Raw genomic sequence first — 18,572 nt, forward strand, 5'->3', positions numbered from 1 at the left:
AATAGTTTTTTTTGTACTTGTGAATCGTTGTTTTACTTACAGAAAATTGTTTTCATACTTGCAAATGTTTTTTTTACTTGCAGAATTTGTATTTTTTTCACTTGCGAATCGTTTTTTTTTACTATCACAATTTTTTAGTTTTTACTTGCAAATTGTTGGGCGTGAATAAAAACATTTTTGTGTGTTTGTGGATTTTTGGCAGTGACTTCACTTCTGCAATAAAAACATATATTTGTCTCAAGTGATTGCCCTCGTCAAACCAGTCTCGTTTTTTTTTTATTGAAGAAAATAGATTTTATATTTGGAACTCCTTTTGTAGCTGCAGAAAATTGTTTTTATACTTAAAAATATTTTTTTATGTTGCAAAATATTTTTTTTTGTACTTGTGAATCGTTGTTTTATTTACAAAAAGTTGTTTTTTATATTTCCAAATGTTTTTTTCACTTGCGAATGGTTTTTTTACTTCCAGAATTTCTTTGTTTTTACTTGCAAATTTTTGGGCGTGAGTAGAAACATTTTAGTGTGTTTGTGGAGTTTTTGCAGTGACTTCACCCCTGCAATAAAAACATATATTTTTCTCGTCAAACCAATATCGTTTTTTTTATTGAAGAAAATGGATTTTATATTTCCAAATCCTTTTGTAGCTGCAGAAAATTGTTTTTATACTTAAAACTATTTTTTTATGTTGCAAAATTGTTTTTTTTGTACTTGTGAATCGTTGTTTTACTTACAGAAAATTGTTTTCATACTTGCGAATGTTTTTTTTAATTAGTAGAATTTTTTTTTTTTCCACTTGTGAATGTTTTTTTATACTTCCATATTTATTTATTTTTTACTTGCAAGTTTTTGGGCGTGAGTAAAAAATATTTTTGTGTGTTTGTGGATTTTTGGCAGTGACTTCACCCCTGCAATAAAAACATATATTTGTCTCAAGTGAGTGCCCTCGTCAAACCAGTATCGTTTTTTTTTATTGAAGAAAATTGATTTTATATTTGCAAATCCTTTTGTAGCTGCAGAAAATTGTTTTTACACTTAAAAATATTTTTTTATGTTGCAACATTTTTTTTTTGGACTTGTGAATCGTTGTTTTACTTACAGAAAATTGTTTTCATATTTGCAAATGTTTTTTTTACTTGCAGAATTTGTATTTTCTTCACTTACGAATCGGTTTTTTTTACTATCACAATTTTTTAGTTTTTACTTGCAAATTGTTGGGCGTGAATAAAAACATTTTTGTGTGTTTGTGGATTTTTGGCAGTGACTTCACTTCTGCAATAAAAACATATATTTGTCTCAAGTGATTGCCCTCGTCAAACCAGTATCGTTTTTTTTATTGAAGAAAATTGATTTTATATTTGCAAATCCTTTTGTAGCTGCAGAAAATTGTTTTTAAACTTAAAAATATTTTTTTATGTTGCAAAATATTTTTTTTTGGACTTGTGAATTGTTTTACTTAACAGAAAATTGTTTTCATATTTGCAAATGTTTTTTTACTTGCAGAATTTGTATTTTTTTTCACTTGCGAATCGTTTTTTTTTTTTACTATCACAATTTTTTAGTTTTTACTTGCAAATTGTTGGGCGTGAATAAAAACATTTTTGTGTGTTTGTGTTTTTTTGGCAGTGACTTCACTTCTGCAATAAAAACATATATTTGTCTCAAGTGATTGCCCTTGTCGAACCAGTATCATTTTTTTTTATTGAAGAAAATTGATTTTATATTTGCAAATCCTTTTGTAGCTGCAGAAAATTGTTTTTATACTTAAAAATATTTTTTTATGTTGCAAAATAGTTTTTTTTTGTACTTGTGAATCATTGTTTTACATACAGAAAATAGTTTTTATACTTCTGAATGTTTTTTTTTACTTGGAGAATTTTAATTTTTTTCACTTGCGAATTGTTTTTTTTACTGTCAGAATTTTTTGTTTTTACTTGCAAATTGTTGGGCGTGAGTAAAAACATTTTTGTGCGTTTGTGGATTTTTGGCAGTGACTTCACCCCTGCATTAAAAACCTATATTTGTCTCAAGTGATTGCCCTCGTCAAACCAATATCGGTTTTTTTTATTGAAGAAAATTGATTTTATATTTGCAAATCCTTTTGTAGCTGCAGAAAATTTAAAGTATTTTTTTATGTTGCAAAATAGTTTTTTTTGTACTTGTGAATCGTTGTTTTTTTTACAGAAAATTGTTCTCATACTCGTGAATGTTTTTTTTATTTGTAGAATTTTTATTTTTTTCACTTGTGAATGTTTTTTTTACTTCCATATATTTACTTGCAAATTGTTGGGCGTGAGTAAAAACATTTTTCTGTGTTTGTGGATTTTTGGCAGTGACTTCACCCCTGCATTAAAAACATATATTTGCCTCGTCAAACCAGTATCCTTTCGATACTAACCGGGTTTCGACAATGTCGACATTTGGATCGATCCGTCCGCCGCCCTCTCTGGTCGGGAGCGCGCGTTGAGAGGCAAAGGGGGAAGAGGGAGGCGCCGTGATCGCGCCCGCTGCCTGCCTGCCTGTTAGTGAGGAGTCAGGACTGACAGCCAGCTGTGGTGCGGCTACCGCGACAACAACCGCAGCTTTTTTATTCCCCGCTGGAACCTTTACACCGTGTTTGGAACCTCTCTTGTGTTGCCGAATCGAAGGGAAACGACGCCCCCAAAAAACCCAAAACCCAAACGGCAGTGTCGTTGGTGGTGCTAGCTAGCTAAAGACGAGCATTCCTTCAACATGAATCCACTGTGTAACAGATGTAACCGAGTCGTCTACCCCACGGAAAAAGTCAATTGTCTGGATAAGGTAAGTGGACGAACATACATTTAACTCATCGCTTCTCTTTAAAGAATTGTTTTGGAAATATCGTTGTCAATCGCTGCCTTTGTTCCGTCTCGCTAAAAAAAACCAAAAAAAACACCTTGCGCTTTTTTTTTTGTGAATGAATCGAGCTCCCTGAAGGGAACAGGTATGGCGAGCTAACCGCTAAGCTAACTGGCTTTAACGGCACCGAATCACTCCCTGTTTAGCTACATTCGTAACAAAATATGGCGTCTAAATTTGACGTTTTTAATGCTTTATTCGTTCCGTGTGGTTGTTTTCAAAACCTATACGGCGTCTCCTAACGAGCGAGGGGGCCAGGCTGACCTGGTCTGGGCCTGTACTTTGATAGCAACCGATCGAAACCGTTACCCCGGCGCCGTAAAGTACCCCATTGACATTTGCATTGATTTAAAATAACCCCCTTTTTTATCTTTAAAAACATATTTTGTAATCATTGAACAAATCCGATGTGGTCACTTCCTGTTCAGGGGTGCCATCGGCGGGGGGCTGGTGTCCACGCCTGTTTTAGGAGAAGTCTGATTTTTAATCCCAGTGAGGCATGATTAGCTTGTCAAGATTCACTTTCAGTCCACAACCTAATCTGACACTTGGGTGGTAAATCTAATCAATGGTGTCCAATCCCAACACTGGAGCATGATTGTAAATAACCAAATGTATTTCTAATGTATATACAAACCCTGTTTCCATATGAGTTGGGAAATTGTGTTAGATGTAAATATAAACGGAATACAATGATTTGCAAATCCTTTTACACCCATATTCAATTGAATGCACTACAAAGACAAGATATTTGATGTTCAAACTCATAAACTTTATTTTTATTTTTTGCAAATAATAATTAACTTGGCTGCAACACGTGCCAAAGTAGTTGGGAAAGGGCATGTTCACCACTGTTACATGGCCTTTCCTTTTAACAACACTCAGTAAACGTTTGGGAACTGAGGAGACACATTTTTGAAGCTTCTCAGGTGGAATTATTTCCCATTCTTGCTTGATGTACAGCTTAAGTTGTTCAACAGTCCGGGGGTCTCCGTTGTGGTATTTTAGGCTTCATAATGCGCCACACATTTTCAATGGGAGACCGGTTTGGACTACAGGCAGGCCAGTCTAGTACCCGCACTCTTTTACTATGAAGCCACGCTGTTGTAACACGTGGCTTGGCATTGTCTTGCTGAAATAAGCAGGGGCGTCCATGGTAACGTTGCTTGGATAGCAACATATGTTGCTCCAAAACCTATATGTACCTTTCAGCATTAATGGCGCTTTCACAGATGTGTAAGTTATCCATGTCTTGGGCACTAATACACTCCCATACCATCACAGATGCTGCCTTTTTGACTTTGCGCCTATAACAATGCGGATGGTTCTTTTCCTCTTTGGTCCGGAGGACACGACGTCCACAGTTTCCAAAAACAATTTAAAATGTGGACTCGTCAGACCACAGAACACTTTTCCACTTTGTATCAGTCCATCTTAGATGAGCTCAGGCCCAGCGAAGCCGACGGCGTTTCTGGGTGTTGTTGATAAACGGTTTTCGCCTTGCATAGGAGAGTTTTAACTTGCACTTACAGATGTAGCGACCAACTGTAGTTACTGACAGTGGGTTTCTGAAGTGTTCCTGAGCCCATGTGGTGATATCCTTTACACACTGATGTCGCTTGTTGATGCAGTAAATAAATGATAAATGGGTTGTACTTGTATAGCGCTTTTCTACCTTCAAGGTACTCAAAGCGCTTTGACAGTATTTCCACATTTACCCATTGACACACACATTCACACACTGATGGCGGGAGCTGCCATGCAAGGCGCTACCAGCAGCCATGGATCGAAGGTCACAGGCTTAGCTGCTTACTTGCAATGATTTCTCCAGATTCTCTGAACCCTTTGATGATATTACGGACCGTAGATGGTGAAATCTCTAAATTCCTTGCAATAGCTGATTGAGAAAGGTTTTTCTTAAACTGTTCAACAATTTGCTCACGCATTTGTTGACAAAGTGGTGACCCTCGCCCCATCCTTGTTTGTGAATGACTGAGCATTTCATGGAATCTACTTTTATACCCAATCATGGCACCCACCTGTTCCCAATTTGCCTGTTCACCTGTGGGATGTTCCAAATAAGTGTTTGATTAGCATTCCTCAACTTTATCAGTATTTATTGCCACCTTTCCCAACTTCTTTGTCACGTGTTGCTGGCATCAAATTCTAAAGTTAATGGTTATTTGCACAAACATTTTTTTTTATCAGTTTGAACATCAAATATGTTGTCTTTGTAGCATATTCAACTGAATATGGGTTGAAAATGATTTGCAAATCATTGTATTCCGTTTATATTTACATCTAACACAATTTCCCAACTCATATGGAAACGGGGTTTGTACTTGTTCTTATGCTATCTGAACTCGCTATGTTCTCTGCTCGCTGTACATATTCTACCAAGTCAGACCTACACTGTTTCAATGTCCATTTCTCTGATGATGCAATTGTTGATGACTGAAGTGCTGATATCAACCAAACCCTCCTCATCCCACCCCCCGGATTGTAAATAATGTAAATAATTCAATGTATATACTCTGATGATTAACTTGTGTGATGACTATTATGATGATAGTATATATTTGTACCATGAATTGATTTACGTGGACCCCGACTTAAACAAGTTGAAAAACTTATTCGGGTGTTACCATTTAGTGGTCAATTGTACGGAATATGTACTGTACTGTGCAATCTACTAATAAAAGTTTCAATCAATCAATCAATGATCCGCTGTTAGATTATAACGTGTTGATTAGTACTTTAAAATGATTGTTCCATTTATGTTTACTTCTGTGCAAGTGCAACTTTGCAATATGTAAGTCACAAAAATGTAATCATCCATCCCCTCCATCCATTTTTCTACCGCTTGTCCCTTTCGGGGTCGTTGGGGGGTGCTGGAGCCTATCTTCGGGCAGAAGGCGGGGTACGCCCTGGACATGTCGCCACCTCATCGCAGGGCCAACACAGATAGACAGATAACATTCACACTCACATTCACACACTAGGGCCATTTTTAGTGTTGCCAATCAACCTATCCCAGGGGTCGGCAACCTTCAGCATACAAAGAGCCATTTCAGCCCATTTCCCCCCAAATAAAACCCACGAGAGCCGCACACTCGGTTCCATTCCCAAAATGAAGATAACACCACTTATAGTTCCGTTAAACTTGTGCTTTATGAAATCCAACACTTGACAAACAAACGAGTCACATTTTGTTTCTGGGTATAATGAAGCAAATCGCCAAAGGAATTTGAACATTAGAAAAAAATACACTGTTCCTTCCCTTATTAATGAATTTTTGAAAAAAATTAACTTGCTCCAATATTCTGAAGGCATAGAGCTGCGGCATATTTAATTTGACTAAAAAGGGAAAACAACAACCATGTCATGAATGACGCAAATTAATTAAAATGTAAATAAATAAAATGTTTCTCTTTTTTGATCCTTCTATTGCTCGCTTAAAACCGCTAAAAACAGTACAATTGCTTGGCAGCACTAGATGACGCGTAGGGGCTGTGACATACATTTCAATCGACAATATATTCAAATGCACGGTGGCAGAGGGGTTAGTGCGTCTGCCTCACAATACGAAGGTCCTGAGTAGTCGTGAGTTCAATCCCGGCCTCGGGATCTTTCTGTGTGGAGTTTGCATGTTCTCCCCGTGACTGCGTGGGTTCCCTCCGGGTACTCCGGCTTCCTCCCACCTCCAAAGACATGCACCTGGGGATAGGTTGACTGGCAACACTAAATTGGCCCTAGTGTGTGAATGTGAGTGTGAATGTTGTCTGTCTATCTGTGTTGGCCCTGCGATGAGGTGGCGACTTGTCCAGGGTGTACCCCGCCTTCCGCCCGATTGTAGCTGAGATAGGCTCCAGCGACCCCGAAGGGAATAAGCGGTAGAAAATGGATGGATGGATGGATGTTTTTTATTTTTCAATCAATCAATCAATCAAAGTTTACTTATATAGCCCTAAATCACGAGTGTCTCAAAGGGCTGCACAAGCCACAACGACATCCTCGGCTCAGATCGCACATCAGGGCAAGAAAAAACTCAACCCAATAGGATGACAATGAGAAACCTTGGAGGGGACTGCAGATGTGGGGACCCCAACTGTTCAATTAAAATAAAGTAACTAAATAAAATAAAATTGAATAAATTAGGTATTTGTTGACATTTTGTTTCAAAGCCAAAGGGAGCCGCAGCGTAGGCATGAAAGAGCCGCATGAGGCTCCAGAGCCGCGGGTTGCAGACCCCTGATCTATCCCCTGGTGCATGTTTTTGGAGGTGGGAAGAAGCCGGAGTACCCGGAGGGAACCCACGCAGTCACGGGGAGAACATGCAAACTCCACACAGAAAGATCTCGAGCCCGGGATTGAATTCAAGACCTTGAATGGGGCGGTATAGCTCGGTTGGTAGAGTGGCCGTGCAGGCAACTCTAGGGTTCCAGGTTCGAGTCCTTGGGCAAGAGACTTTACACACCTCCCAGTGCCACCTACTCTGGTTTAAATGTAACTTAGATATTGGGTTTCACTATGTAAAAGCGCTTTGAGTCACTAGAGAAAAGCGCTATATAAATATAATTCACTTCACTAATTCACTTAAATAGTACTTTAAAAATGATTGTCCCATTTATGTTCACTTCTGTGCAAGTGCAACTCTGCAATATGATGTAGAGGGGCAGCGAGTAAGCATGGGGATGACCTAAACATTTTTTTTTTAGAAATAGATTCTTAAAAAATATATATACATAATAATAATTTTGAAGTAGAATAAATAAGAATTTTGATGTGAATAGATTTTTTTGAGCACCCCTAGTAATGGGTGTCCTTTGGCTTAATTGAACACTATTGCAGTGTAAATATAAACAAATATAGTTGCATATTACTTACATGTACAATGTCTACAAGGCAGAAGCGCATTAGAAGGTAGCCTGTAACAAACGTGTCCGCATCATTCAACTTACTTCAAATCAATTACCACTCCACTTTAACTTGAAGACAGCATAAATCCATTCTAGACGATCAATAAATAGTGTAGTGTCTTTTATACCTACCTTTTCTAACATTGCACTTTACAAAATAATGAAAGGAAGTACGATTCCTGCTGATAACGTATCAGATCGGTATTGGCATTGACTCAAGGCTCCAATATCGGTATTGTATCGGAAGTTAAAAACCTAATCTGACACTCGGGTGGTAAATCTAATTAATGATGTCCAATCCCAACACTGGAGCGTATCAGCACTGCATGATCCTCTGTTGGATTATAACGTGTTGATTGGTACTTTAAAAATGATTGTTCCATTTATGTTCACTTCTGTGCAAGTGCAACTTAGCAATATGTAAATCACAAAAATTTACTCAATGTTATTCAATCCCAACACTGGATCATAACATCACATTATAAGGTGATTAGTACTTTTACATGATTTTTTTAGTTATGTCCACTTCTGTGTAAGTGCAACTTTTGCAGTACGTAAGCCACAAGCCACAGCATGCAGCAGAAAGCATGCTTAACTTCAGATGTGGGTGCGGTCTGCTTCTTGCAACAGCGCTTTAGGCTAGCAGATAATTCGTCTAATGGACGTCTGAATCGCCGTTGGAAATCGATCCCTGTCAAAAGCTGCTTGTTTGTTGACAGACGAGAACGCGACGCATTATCTTCCAGTAACATCAGCCCCCCTGCTCGGTTGCGTTCTTCTTAGATGCACCGTGACTAATGCTTTCCCCCAAAGTGCTTCAGACGGACGGCGGTGTTGGTTCTGCTTCCCTCAAAGGTCCCTGGTCACACTGGCAAGGGCTAAAAATGCAGTCGTGCTTTGCCGGAAAGCTGCTTATTGAAGTGCTGCCGCGAGTGCAGCCTCCGTGCGCTGTGGAATCTGGCCCCGAGATGAAGCACATTCTGCAGACATTCCCCTCCCATAAAACGTGCTCCATTTGAGGCCTGCAGTGCCGTCTCCACGCCGTACGTCTTCGCTGCCATTCCGCAACAGCGCTCACTCCCTTCCAGAGGAACGCCAAAACGACCCCACTCTTTCCGCCCCTTGTGTTTTATTTACGGCTTAGCTCAGGTAAAGAGTGGAGCCGCCTTCTTGTTCTTCTTCTTCTTTTGCTGCCGCTGATGTTTGTATTCTCAGTCGCTTGTTGAATATCCTCACCTGACCGGCTTTTTTTCTTGCATTTTATGTGCACCGTCTCAACCCACAAAGGCTTGTTTGTCTGACAGCTGCATTCCGTCTAGCCGGGCTGGGCCCAGTAGAGGGAGTGTGTCCTCGGCGGCAGGAAAAAGACAGGAAGCAAATTCTGCTCAGCTTCTTGTCGTTGGTACTTTTCCTTCTCTGTTTGGCTTTTGTTCAACACTTAAAAGTGGAAATGCAATTTTGGGGGAATTATGACCACAATTCACACTCCCTATATAAAAGACAAGAACACATATCCATCCATCCTTTTTCTACATATGTTTTTCTTTTTTTTAATGCATTCTAATTTGTGAAATACGGCAATAACAATGCAGCTAATGAGAGTACACTATTCCGCTTATAAAACCCTCTAAAAAAACATCCAACAATACTCCCATTTGTATCTTGTGACCTGAATATTAACCAAGTATTAGTGCTGTTGTTATTATAAGCGCTAACGCAGACAAACTACTTATAGGAATATTAACCAATTATTAGTGCTATTGTTATTATGAGCGCTAACGCAGACAAACTACTTATAGGAATATTAACCAATTATTAGTGCTATTGTTATTATAAGCGCTAACGCAGACAAACTACTTATAGGAATATTAACCAATTATTAGTGCAACCAATTATTAGTGCTATTGTTATTATAAGCGCACACGCAGACAAACTACTTATAGGAATATTAACCAATTATTAGTGCTATTGTTATTATAAGCGCTAACGCAGACGAACTACTTATAAGAATATTAACCAATTATTAGTGCAACCAATTATTAGTGCTATTGTTATTATAAGCGCAAACGCAGACAAACTACTTATAGGAATATTAACCAATTATTAGTGCTATTGTTATTATGAGCGCTAACGCGGACAAACTACTTATAGGAATATTAACCAATTATTAGTGCTATTGTTATTATAAGCGCTAACGCAGACAAACTACTTATAGGAATATTAACCAATTATTAGTGCTATTGTTATTATAAACGCTAACGCAGACCAACTACTTATAGCCGCGTCGTGATCACAAAGAGCTAACTAGCGTATGCTGCCATATTGACAATATTGAGACAGTGAGCTGCTACATCGCCTCTTAGTTGGTGAAAGTTAATTCTATATTATAAATCATGCCTCTCAATTGTATAGTGAAAGGTTGTGGCCATAAACCAAGATGTTGGTCAACTTTGACATTCATCTTATTCCCGCAGATCAGGACTGCACGATTATGGCCAAAATGATAATCACGATTATTTTTTATCAATATTGAAATCACGATTATTATAAACAAGACAAAGGCCTCACTAAAAAATACAAACCCCGTTTCCATATGAGTTGGGACATTGTGTTAGATGTAAATATAAACGGAATACAATGATTTGCAAATCATTTTCAACCCATATTCCGTTGAATATGCTACAAAGACAATATATTTGATGTTCAAACTGATAAACCTTTTTTTTTTTTTTGCAAATAATCATTAACTTTAGAATTTGATGCCAGCAACACGTGACAAAGAAGTTGGGAAAGGTGGCAATAAATACTAATAAAGTTGAGGAATGCTCATCAAACACTTATTTGGAACACCCCACAAGTGTGCAGGCTAATTGGGAACAGGTGGGTGCCATGATTGGGTATAAAAGTAGATTCCATGAAATGCTCAGTCATTCACAAACAAGGATGGGGCGAGGGTCACCACTTTGTCAACAAATGCGTGAGCAAATTGTTGAACAGTTTAAGAAAAACCTTTCTCAACCAGCTATTGCAAGGAATTTAGAGATTTCACCATCTACGGTCCGTAATATCATCAAAGGGTTCAGAGAATCTGGAGAAATCACTGCACGTAAGCAGCTAAGCCCGTGACCTTCGATCCCTCAGGCTGTACTGCATCAACAAGTGACATCAGTGTGTAAAGGATATCACCACATGGGCTCAGGAACACTTCAGAAACCCACTGTCAGTAACTACAGTTGGTCGCTACATCTGTAAGTGCAAGTTAAAACTCTCCTATGCAAGGCGAAAACTGTTTATCAACAACACCCAGAAACGCCGTCAGCTTCGCTGGGCCTGAGCTAATCTAAGATGGACTGATACAAAGTGGAAAAGTGTTCTGTGATCTGACGAGTCCACATTTCAAATTGTTTTTGGAAACTGTGGACGTCGTGTCCTCCGGACCAAAGAGGAAAAGAACCATCCGGATTGTTATTGGCGCAAAGTTGAAAAGCCAGCATCTGTGATGGTATGGGGGTGTATTAGTGCCCGAGCCGTGGGTAACTTACACATCTGTGAAGGCGCCATTAAAGGCCTACTGAAATGAGATTTTCTTATTTAAACGGGGATAGCAGATCCATTTTATGTGTCATACTTGATCATTTCGAGATATTGCCATATTTTTGATGAAAGGATTTAGAAGAGAACATCGACGATAAAGTTCGCAACTTTTGGTCGCTGATAAAAAAGCCTTGCCTGTACCGGAAGTAGCGTAACGTCACAGGTTGTGGAGCTCCTCACATCTGCACATTGTTTACAATCATGGCCACAAGCAGCGAGAGCGACGATTTCCCCATTAATTTGAGCGAGGATGAAAGATTTGTGGATGAGGAAAGTGAGAGTGAAGGACTTGAGGGCAGTGGAAGCGATTCAGATAGGGAAGATGCTGTGAGAGGCGGGTGGGACCTGATATTCAGCTGGGAATGACTAAAACAGTAAATAAACACAAGACATATATATATATACTCTATTAGCCACAACACAACCAGGCTTATATTTAATATGCCACAAATTAATACCGCCTAACAAACACCTCCCCCCTCCCGTCCATATAACCCGCCAATACAAATCAAACACCTGCACAACACACTCAATCCCACAGCCCAAAGTACCGTTCACCTCCGCAAAGTTCATACAGCACGTATATTTCCCCAATGTTACGTACGTGACATGCACATAGCGGCACGCACGTACGGGCAAGCGATCAAATGTTTGGAAGCCGCAGCTGCGTACTCACGGTACCGCGTATCCAACTCAAAGTCCTCCTGGTAAGAGTCTCTGTTCTCCCAGTTCCCCACAGGCCAATGGTAAAGCTTGACTGTCATCGTTCGGGAATGTAAACGATGAAACACCGGCTATGACGTAGCCGCTACGTGTTTGTGTTGCTGCAGCCGACCGCTAATACACCGCTTCCCACCTACAGCTTTCTTCTTTGCTATCTCCATTGTTCATTAAACAAATTGCAAAAGATTCACCAACACAGATGTCCAGAATACTGTGGAATTTTGCGATGAAAACAGACGACTTAATAGCTGGCCACAATGGTGTCCCAAAATGTCCGCTACAATCCGTGACGTCACGCGCAAACGTCATCATACCGAGACGTTTTCAGCAGGATATTTCGCGGGAAATTTAAAATTACACTTTACTAATCTAACCCGGCCGTATTGGCATGTGTTGCAATGTTAAGATTTCATCATTGATATAAAAACTATCAGACTGCGTGGTCGGTAGTAGTGGGTTTCAGTAGGCCTTTAAGGCTGAAAGGTACATACAGGTTTTGGAGCAACATATGTTGCCATCCAAGCAACGTTACCATGGACGCCCCTGCTTATTTCAGCAAGACAATGCCAAGCCACGTGTTACATCAACGTGGCTTCATAGTGAAAGAGTGCGGGTACTAGACTGGCCTGCCTGTAGTCTAGACCTGTCTCCCATTAAAAATGTGTGGCGCATTATGAAGCCTAAAATGCCACAACGGAGACCCCCGGACTGTTGAACAACTTAAGCTGTACATCAAGCAAGAATGGGAAAGAATTCCACCTGAGAAGCTTAAAAAATGTGTCTCCTCAGTTCCCAAACGTTTACTGAGTGTTGTTAAAAGGAAAGGCCATGTAACACAGTGGTGAACATGCCCTTTCCCAACTACTTTGGCACGTGTTGCAGCCATGAAATTCTAATTTGATTATTATTTGCAAAAAAAATAAATAAAGTTTATGAGTTTGAACATCAAATATCTTGTCTTTGTAGTGCATTCAATTGAATATGGGTTGAAAAGGATTTGCAAATCATTGTATTCCGTTTATATTTACATCTAACACAATTTCCCAACTCATATGGAAACGGGGTTTGTAAATATGCCATTGCAGAGTGTGATCATAAAATGCTAACATTAGTGAAAAAAGAAGATTATGCACAAAAGGCAGATACTATACAAGGAACACACTGTATTGTAGGTTATTACATCCATTACCTATGTGCGTCTTTGAGAGGTGGATGCATATGGGGTCCCTCAATGCACGGTTGATGTTGCGGTAGTCTGTACTTTGGGCACCCTTGCTTTTGTAGCTGGTGGTGGGTGGCCCGCTCTATGAGCAACCATAACTCTATTTGGATTATTAGCTGCACGTCGCAGGCAAACGATTGCGGTTGAAGAAAGAAGGAAAGTGTTTTTAATGCTTAACTTGTCACAGCAACTCGACAATTTATTTGGACATGCACACCAACGCAGCTTTGCCGTGCAGTTTGTTGGTTTATGCGTGCAAGAGCATTTCCGGGTTTGCGGGAAAGAGCGGGAGGATGCCTAGAGAACGGCGAAGCATGCGGGACCCACATTTTACAGGGTTAAAATGTGGGTCACCCTACAGGAGAAAAGGGCACCAATGCATTTAATTTTCTGAATATTTTCGGGAGCTACATGCCACCAGCTGATTATCGGTCAGTCACCCTCTCACATACTCTTGCTCCCTCTTACATAAGTCCACTGTTTTTCTGTCACCCTATGGTGGTTGGTTGACTGTTGGTTGTGAAAATACTTGAACTGACATGCAGGGGAGCCTGCTTTTTAAATGTTAATATTGCTGACGATCACCCTCAATGAATCGTAGCAGCCAAAATCGTGATTTCGATTAATTGTACAGCCCTATCGCAGATAGCGAGAAAGACACGAAAATATGCTCGTTTGCGCCACTTTTTTTTTTTACCAGAGTGAGAATTATAATTAATTATTCATCTAAATGGGAAGATATAAACATCCCATCAGTCAACATTTAAGTGAGAGCAGACATTGTACAGTAAGAAAGTGGTTATATTATTATGTTCGTAGTTTGTGTTTTTGTTTAGCTCTTAGCAATAGTGCTACTTGCTGCATCTGTTTAGCACTCAGCTTCAAATACTTGTAGTTCATTCTCTTATATTCAGGCAAAAAAATATAAGGTTCTGGATCATCACATGTCCCAAAGTAGTCTTTGTTGACTGTCATAAAGTTTGCCATGATTAGTGTTGTTTTTGTATAAGGAAATAGCAAATGTTGTGATGCGTCTGTGAAATTAAAACGCCACCGTATGCTTAAAATGACCAAAATACATAAATATTACATGTTGTTATGAATGTGCCTGTTACTACATGACATACAGTGAGGACAAGTATTTAATACGCGGCTGATTTTGGAAGTTTTCCCACTTACAAAGTATATAGAAGTCTGTCATCTTTATCATAGTTACTCTTCAGCGGTAAGTGACAGAATCTAAAACAAAAATCCAAAAAATCACATGATGAGGATTTTTAAGTCATTAATCAGCATTTTATTGCATGACATAGGTACTGTATTTGATACGTCAGGAAAACAGAACTTAATATTTGGTACCAATACCTTTGTTTGCAACAACAGAGATTAAGCGTTTTCTGTAGTTATTGACCAGCTTTGCACACACTGCAGCAGGGGTGTTGGCCCACTCCTCGATACAGATCTTCTCTTAAATTCTTCAGGTTTTGGGGCTGTCACGGGGCAATACAATCTTTCACCTCTCTCCAAAGATTTTCATTTAGGTTCAGGTCTGGAGACTGGCTAGCCCACTCTAGGACCCTGAGATGCTTCTTAGAAAACCACTCCTTTGTTGCCCTGACTGTGTGTTTCGGGTCGTCGTAATGCTGGAAGACCCAGCCATGACCCATCTTCAATGCTCTTACTGAGCATCGTTTGCCAAGATCTCGCAATATATGACCCCATCCATCAGCATCAACATGAAGAAATCGTTCTGTCCTCTTTACTGAAATGCATCCCCAAGAATGATGTTGCCACCTCAGTGTATGTCCAGCCTTGTGCATGTCTACAATTTTATCTCTGATGTCCTTACACAGCTCTTTGGTCTTGGCCATTGTGGAGAGGTTGGAGTCTGTTTGATTGAGTATGTGGACAGGTGTCTTTATACAGGTAACGATTTCAAATAGGTGCAGTTAATACAAGTACCGTAATGAGTGGAAAGCATAAGGATTTCTTAAATAAACACTTAACAGTTCTGTGAGAGACAGACTTCTTACTGGTTGGTAGGTGATCATATACATTTATGCAATTAGTGACTTAAACCAACACAATGTGATTTTCTGGATATTTGTTTGAGATTCTGTCACTCACCGTTGAGTAACTATGATAAAGATTACAGACTTCTACATGCTTTGTAAGTGGGAAACATTGCAAAATCATCAGTTTATTAAATACTTGTTCTCCTCACTGTATATACTTACAGCATGTAAATAAAACGATGGTTTTTGGATATTTTTAGAGCGCTTTATTGGCACAGTAGAGGTAATCCTATTAGCTCGAATTGTTAGCTGACTTTTGCTGGTGTTTATTTACAAGTTAGAATGCATAAAAAAGAAGAAAAAAAAAGGGTTCTTGTCTCACATGAGCATTGTGAATGTTGGACAAAATGACCCTAAAAAGTGCAGTTCTCTTTAAGCGCTCATTGATTGTAGTAATCTTTACTCCTTATTGGTTATTTTCCCTGAGATGATGAGTAAGATCCAAGCAGATTGTTTGTGGCAGTTGCAAAACATGTTACAAAGTAGCAAGCAGGATTTTAGAAACAAAAAAGGCAGATTTCAGTATTAAAATAAATATAATCCTTGTTATTGTAAGATTACTAATAGTGTCCTCTAGAAAGTGAGCATTCCAACTAAATTCTTCCTGTGTGTGTGTGTGTGTGTGTGTGTGTGTGTGTGTGTGTGTGTGTGTGTGTGTGTGTGTGTGTGCGTGTGCGTGTGCGTGTGCGTGTGCGTGTGCGTGTGCGTGTGCGTGTGCGTGTGCGTGTGCGTGTGCGTGTGCGTGTGTGTGTGTGTGTGTGTGTGTGTGTGCGTGAGCGTTTCTGCATTTTGAATCAGTGCATGTTTCTACATGCAGGTGAAGAGTGACAGTCCTTTTCCACTAACTCACACAAATGTGAACACAATCCATTCAGGGATACTGCAGGGTTTACCTCAATGTATTTGATTGTGGCAAGATATTCGCCACCACACCTTAAAAATTAGGGTTTTTACATGAAGACACCCAAAGTCTGACGCTCTTTTTTTTAGCTTTTATAGCCAATCTTGTGCTAACAACGGGGCCAATTCCAACAAGTATTTCCTTCGTGCACACACGTCTGTCTCCGTATTTCACTCCTAGACACACAACACTTCCTCGCTCTCTGCCAACACGGTGTGTTCACGGACCATGGGAAAAATAAACATCATAACACGCCAACTGGCACATTAAGTAGTTAAAGTATGAATGGATAAATGTAGTTTATTATTTGACTCGTGATGCAAAGAAAATTTGGCCACCGAAAAAAGACATACTTTGATCGCTGGAGCACGGCTGCCGAAACAAAATGCCAAACACACGGGGTTGTCTGGATCAGAGGCAGCATGTCTGTGACATACTTTAATATATCCTAGATATGCCCGCGGACAGCGATCTTTAAATTTAAGATGACATTGGCGGCTTTTGAGGAGAAGAAGGCTCCCAGCAGCACAAAGCAAGTGTAACGTCAGGCTCTCTGCAGCTCACTTTTTGTCGCTACTGTTACTGTGGGACCCCATTTTTATGACTTGATTGGGGTCCCATTTTGAAATTTCCTAGTGCCAACACTGTGAATATACGGAGGATGAACTGCTGGTTATAGAAGCGAGCACAAACAGGGTGAAATGTTGGAGCAGACGGAAGCCGAGAGAGTGAGGTCGGCATGACTTGGCGGTGTAAATGTGGACTTGGAGCCAAATTATGCCAACAGAAATGGCGTGCTTACCCACAATCAGGTGGAAAACGTCCCCGACCAGCTTGACCAAACGGAAAACTGTCCATTGAGTGAGTCACTTTAATATTGATCATGATACATGCAGCACATTACTGTAGAACTACAGTACATACACTGTCAAGCAAGCTGTGTACAAATTAAATATGAAATGTTGGGCTAATACTTACAGATACTTTAATATGATTGTTCATGTTTTTCAGTCAGTATAGATTGGTGTCCTATTGTGTTGTGCATTACATACTCAAAAGCTATTCAGCTGCTGACGCAAAAGCAAGCTTATCTCTTGCCGTAGCTAGCTTATGGCTAATGCCATCGTAAGACGACGTATTTCTATGCTAGATAAACAGTTCCTCTGTGTTCACTCTTACAAAAACAATGTCGCAACAGTTTGGTTAATATACAAGTTACAGAATGTAAATTAAGTATTGTTGAAGTTTTGGATGCATTTTAAAGTGATTTAGAGGCAGAATTGTTTGCCCCCATTAGCTACATTGCCAGCCACTAAGAACCAGCTGATTTTTACACATTAGAATTGATTGATTGATTGATTGATTGAGACTTTTATTAGTAGGTTGCACAGTGAAGTACATATTCCGTACAATTGACCACTAAATGGTAACACCCGAATACGTTTTTCAACTTGTTTAAGTCGGGGTCCACTTAAATTGATTCAAGATACAGATATATACTATCAGATATATACTATCATCATAATACAGTCATCACACAAGATAATCACATTGAATTATTTACATTATTTACAATCAGGAGTGTGGAGGGGGGTGGGGGGAGTAGCAAGTAGTAGAGAGAGAGAGAGAGAGAGAGAGAGAGAGAGAGAGAGAGAGAGAGAGAGAGAGAGAGAGAGAGAGAGAGAGAGAGAGAGAGAGAGAGAGAGAGAGAGAGAGAGAGAGAGAGAGAGAGGAGAGAGAGAGAGAGAGAGAGAGAGAGAGAGAGAGAGAGAGAGAGAGAGAGAGAGAGAGAGAGAGAGAGAGAGAGAGAGAGAGAGAGAGAGAGAGAGAGAGAGAGAGAGAGATCAGAAGGTATAAGAAAAAGTATCTGCATTTGATTGTTTACATTTGATTATTAGTAATCCGGGGAGGGTCTTAGTTTAGGGTTGTGGCTGCCTGGAGGTGAACTTTTATTGCGGTTTTGAAGGAGGATAGAGATGCCCGTTTCTTTTACACCTGTTGGGAGCACATTCCACATTGATGTGGCATAGAAAGAGAATGAGTTAAGACCTTTGTTAGTTCGGAATCTGGGTTTAACGTGGTTAGTGGAGCTCCCCCTGGTGTTGTGGTTATGGCGGTCATTTAAGGAAGTAGTTTGACATATACTTCGGTATCAGGGAGGTGTAGTGGATTTTATAGAATGCAAAACACAACTTTTGTCTTCTTGTCTCTCATAAGGATTGTGAAGGATGGGCAACATTTTAAAAATGCAGTTCCCCTTT

At 39.7% G+C, this 18,572-nt stretch overlaps 1 protein-coding gene across 1 annotated transcript in view; it reads left to right on the forward strand.

The window, feature by feature from the left end:
- The first annotated feature begins 2,451 nt into the window (after positions 1-2,451).
- The window catches only part of lasp1 (LIM and SH3 protein 1), a 66,483-nt gene continuing 50,362 nt past the window's right edge, over positions 2,452-18,572 (forward strand). The window contains exon 1 of the mRNA XM_062050124.1: positions 2,452-2,799. Within this exon, the coding sequence (XP_061906108.1) occupies positions 2,731-2,799 (69 nt within the window). The 5' untranslated portion in view covers positions 2,452-2,730. The remainder of the gene's footprint in view (positions 2,800-18,572) is intronic.

Source organism: Entelurus aequoreus, linkage group LG06 (genome assembly GCF_033978785.1).
Source record: "Entelurus aequoreus isolate RoL-2023_Sb linkage group LG06, RoL_Eaeq_v1.1, whole genome shotgun sequence".
NCBI lineage: Eukaryota > Metazoa > Chordata > Actinopteri > Syngnathiformes > Syngnathidae > Entelurus > Entelurus aequoreus.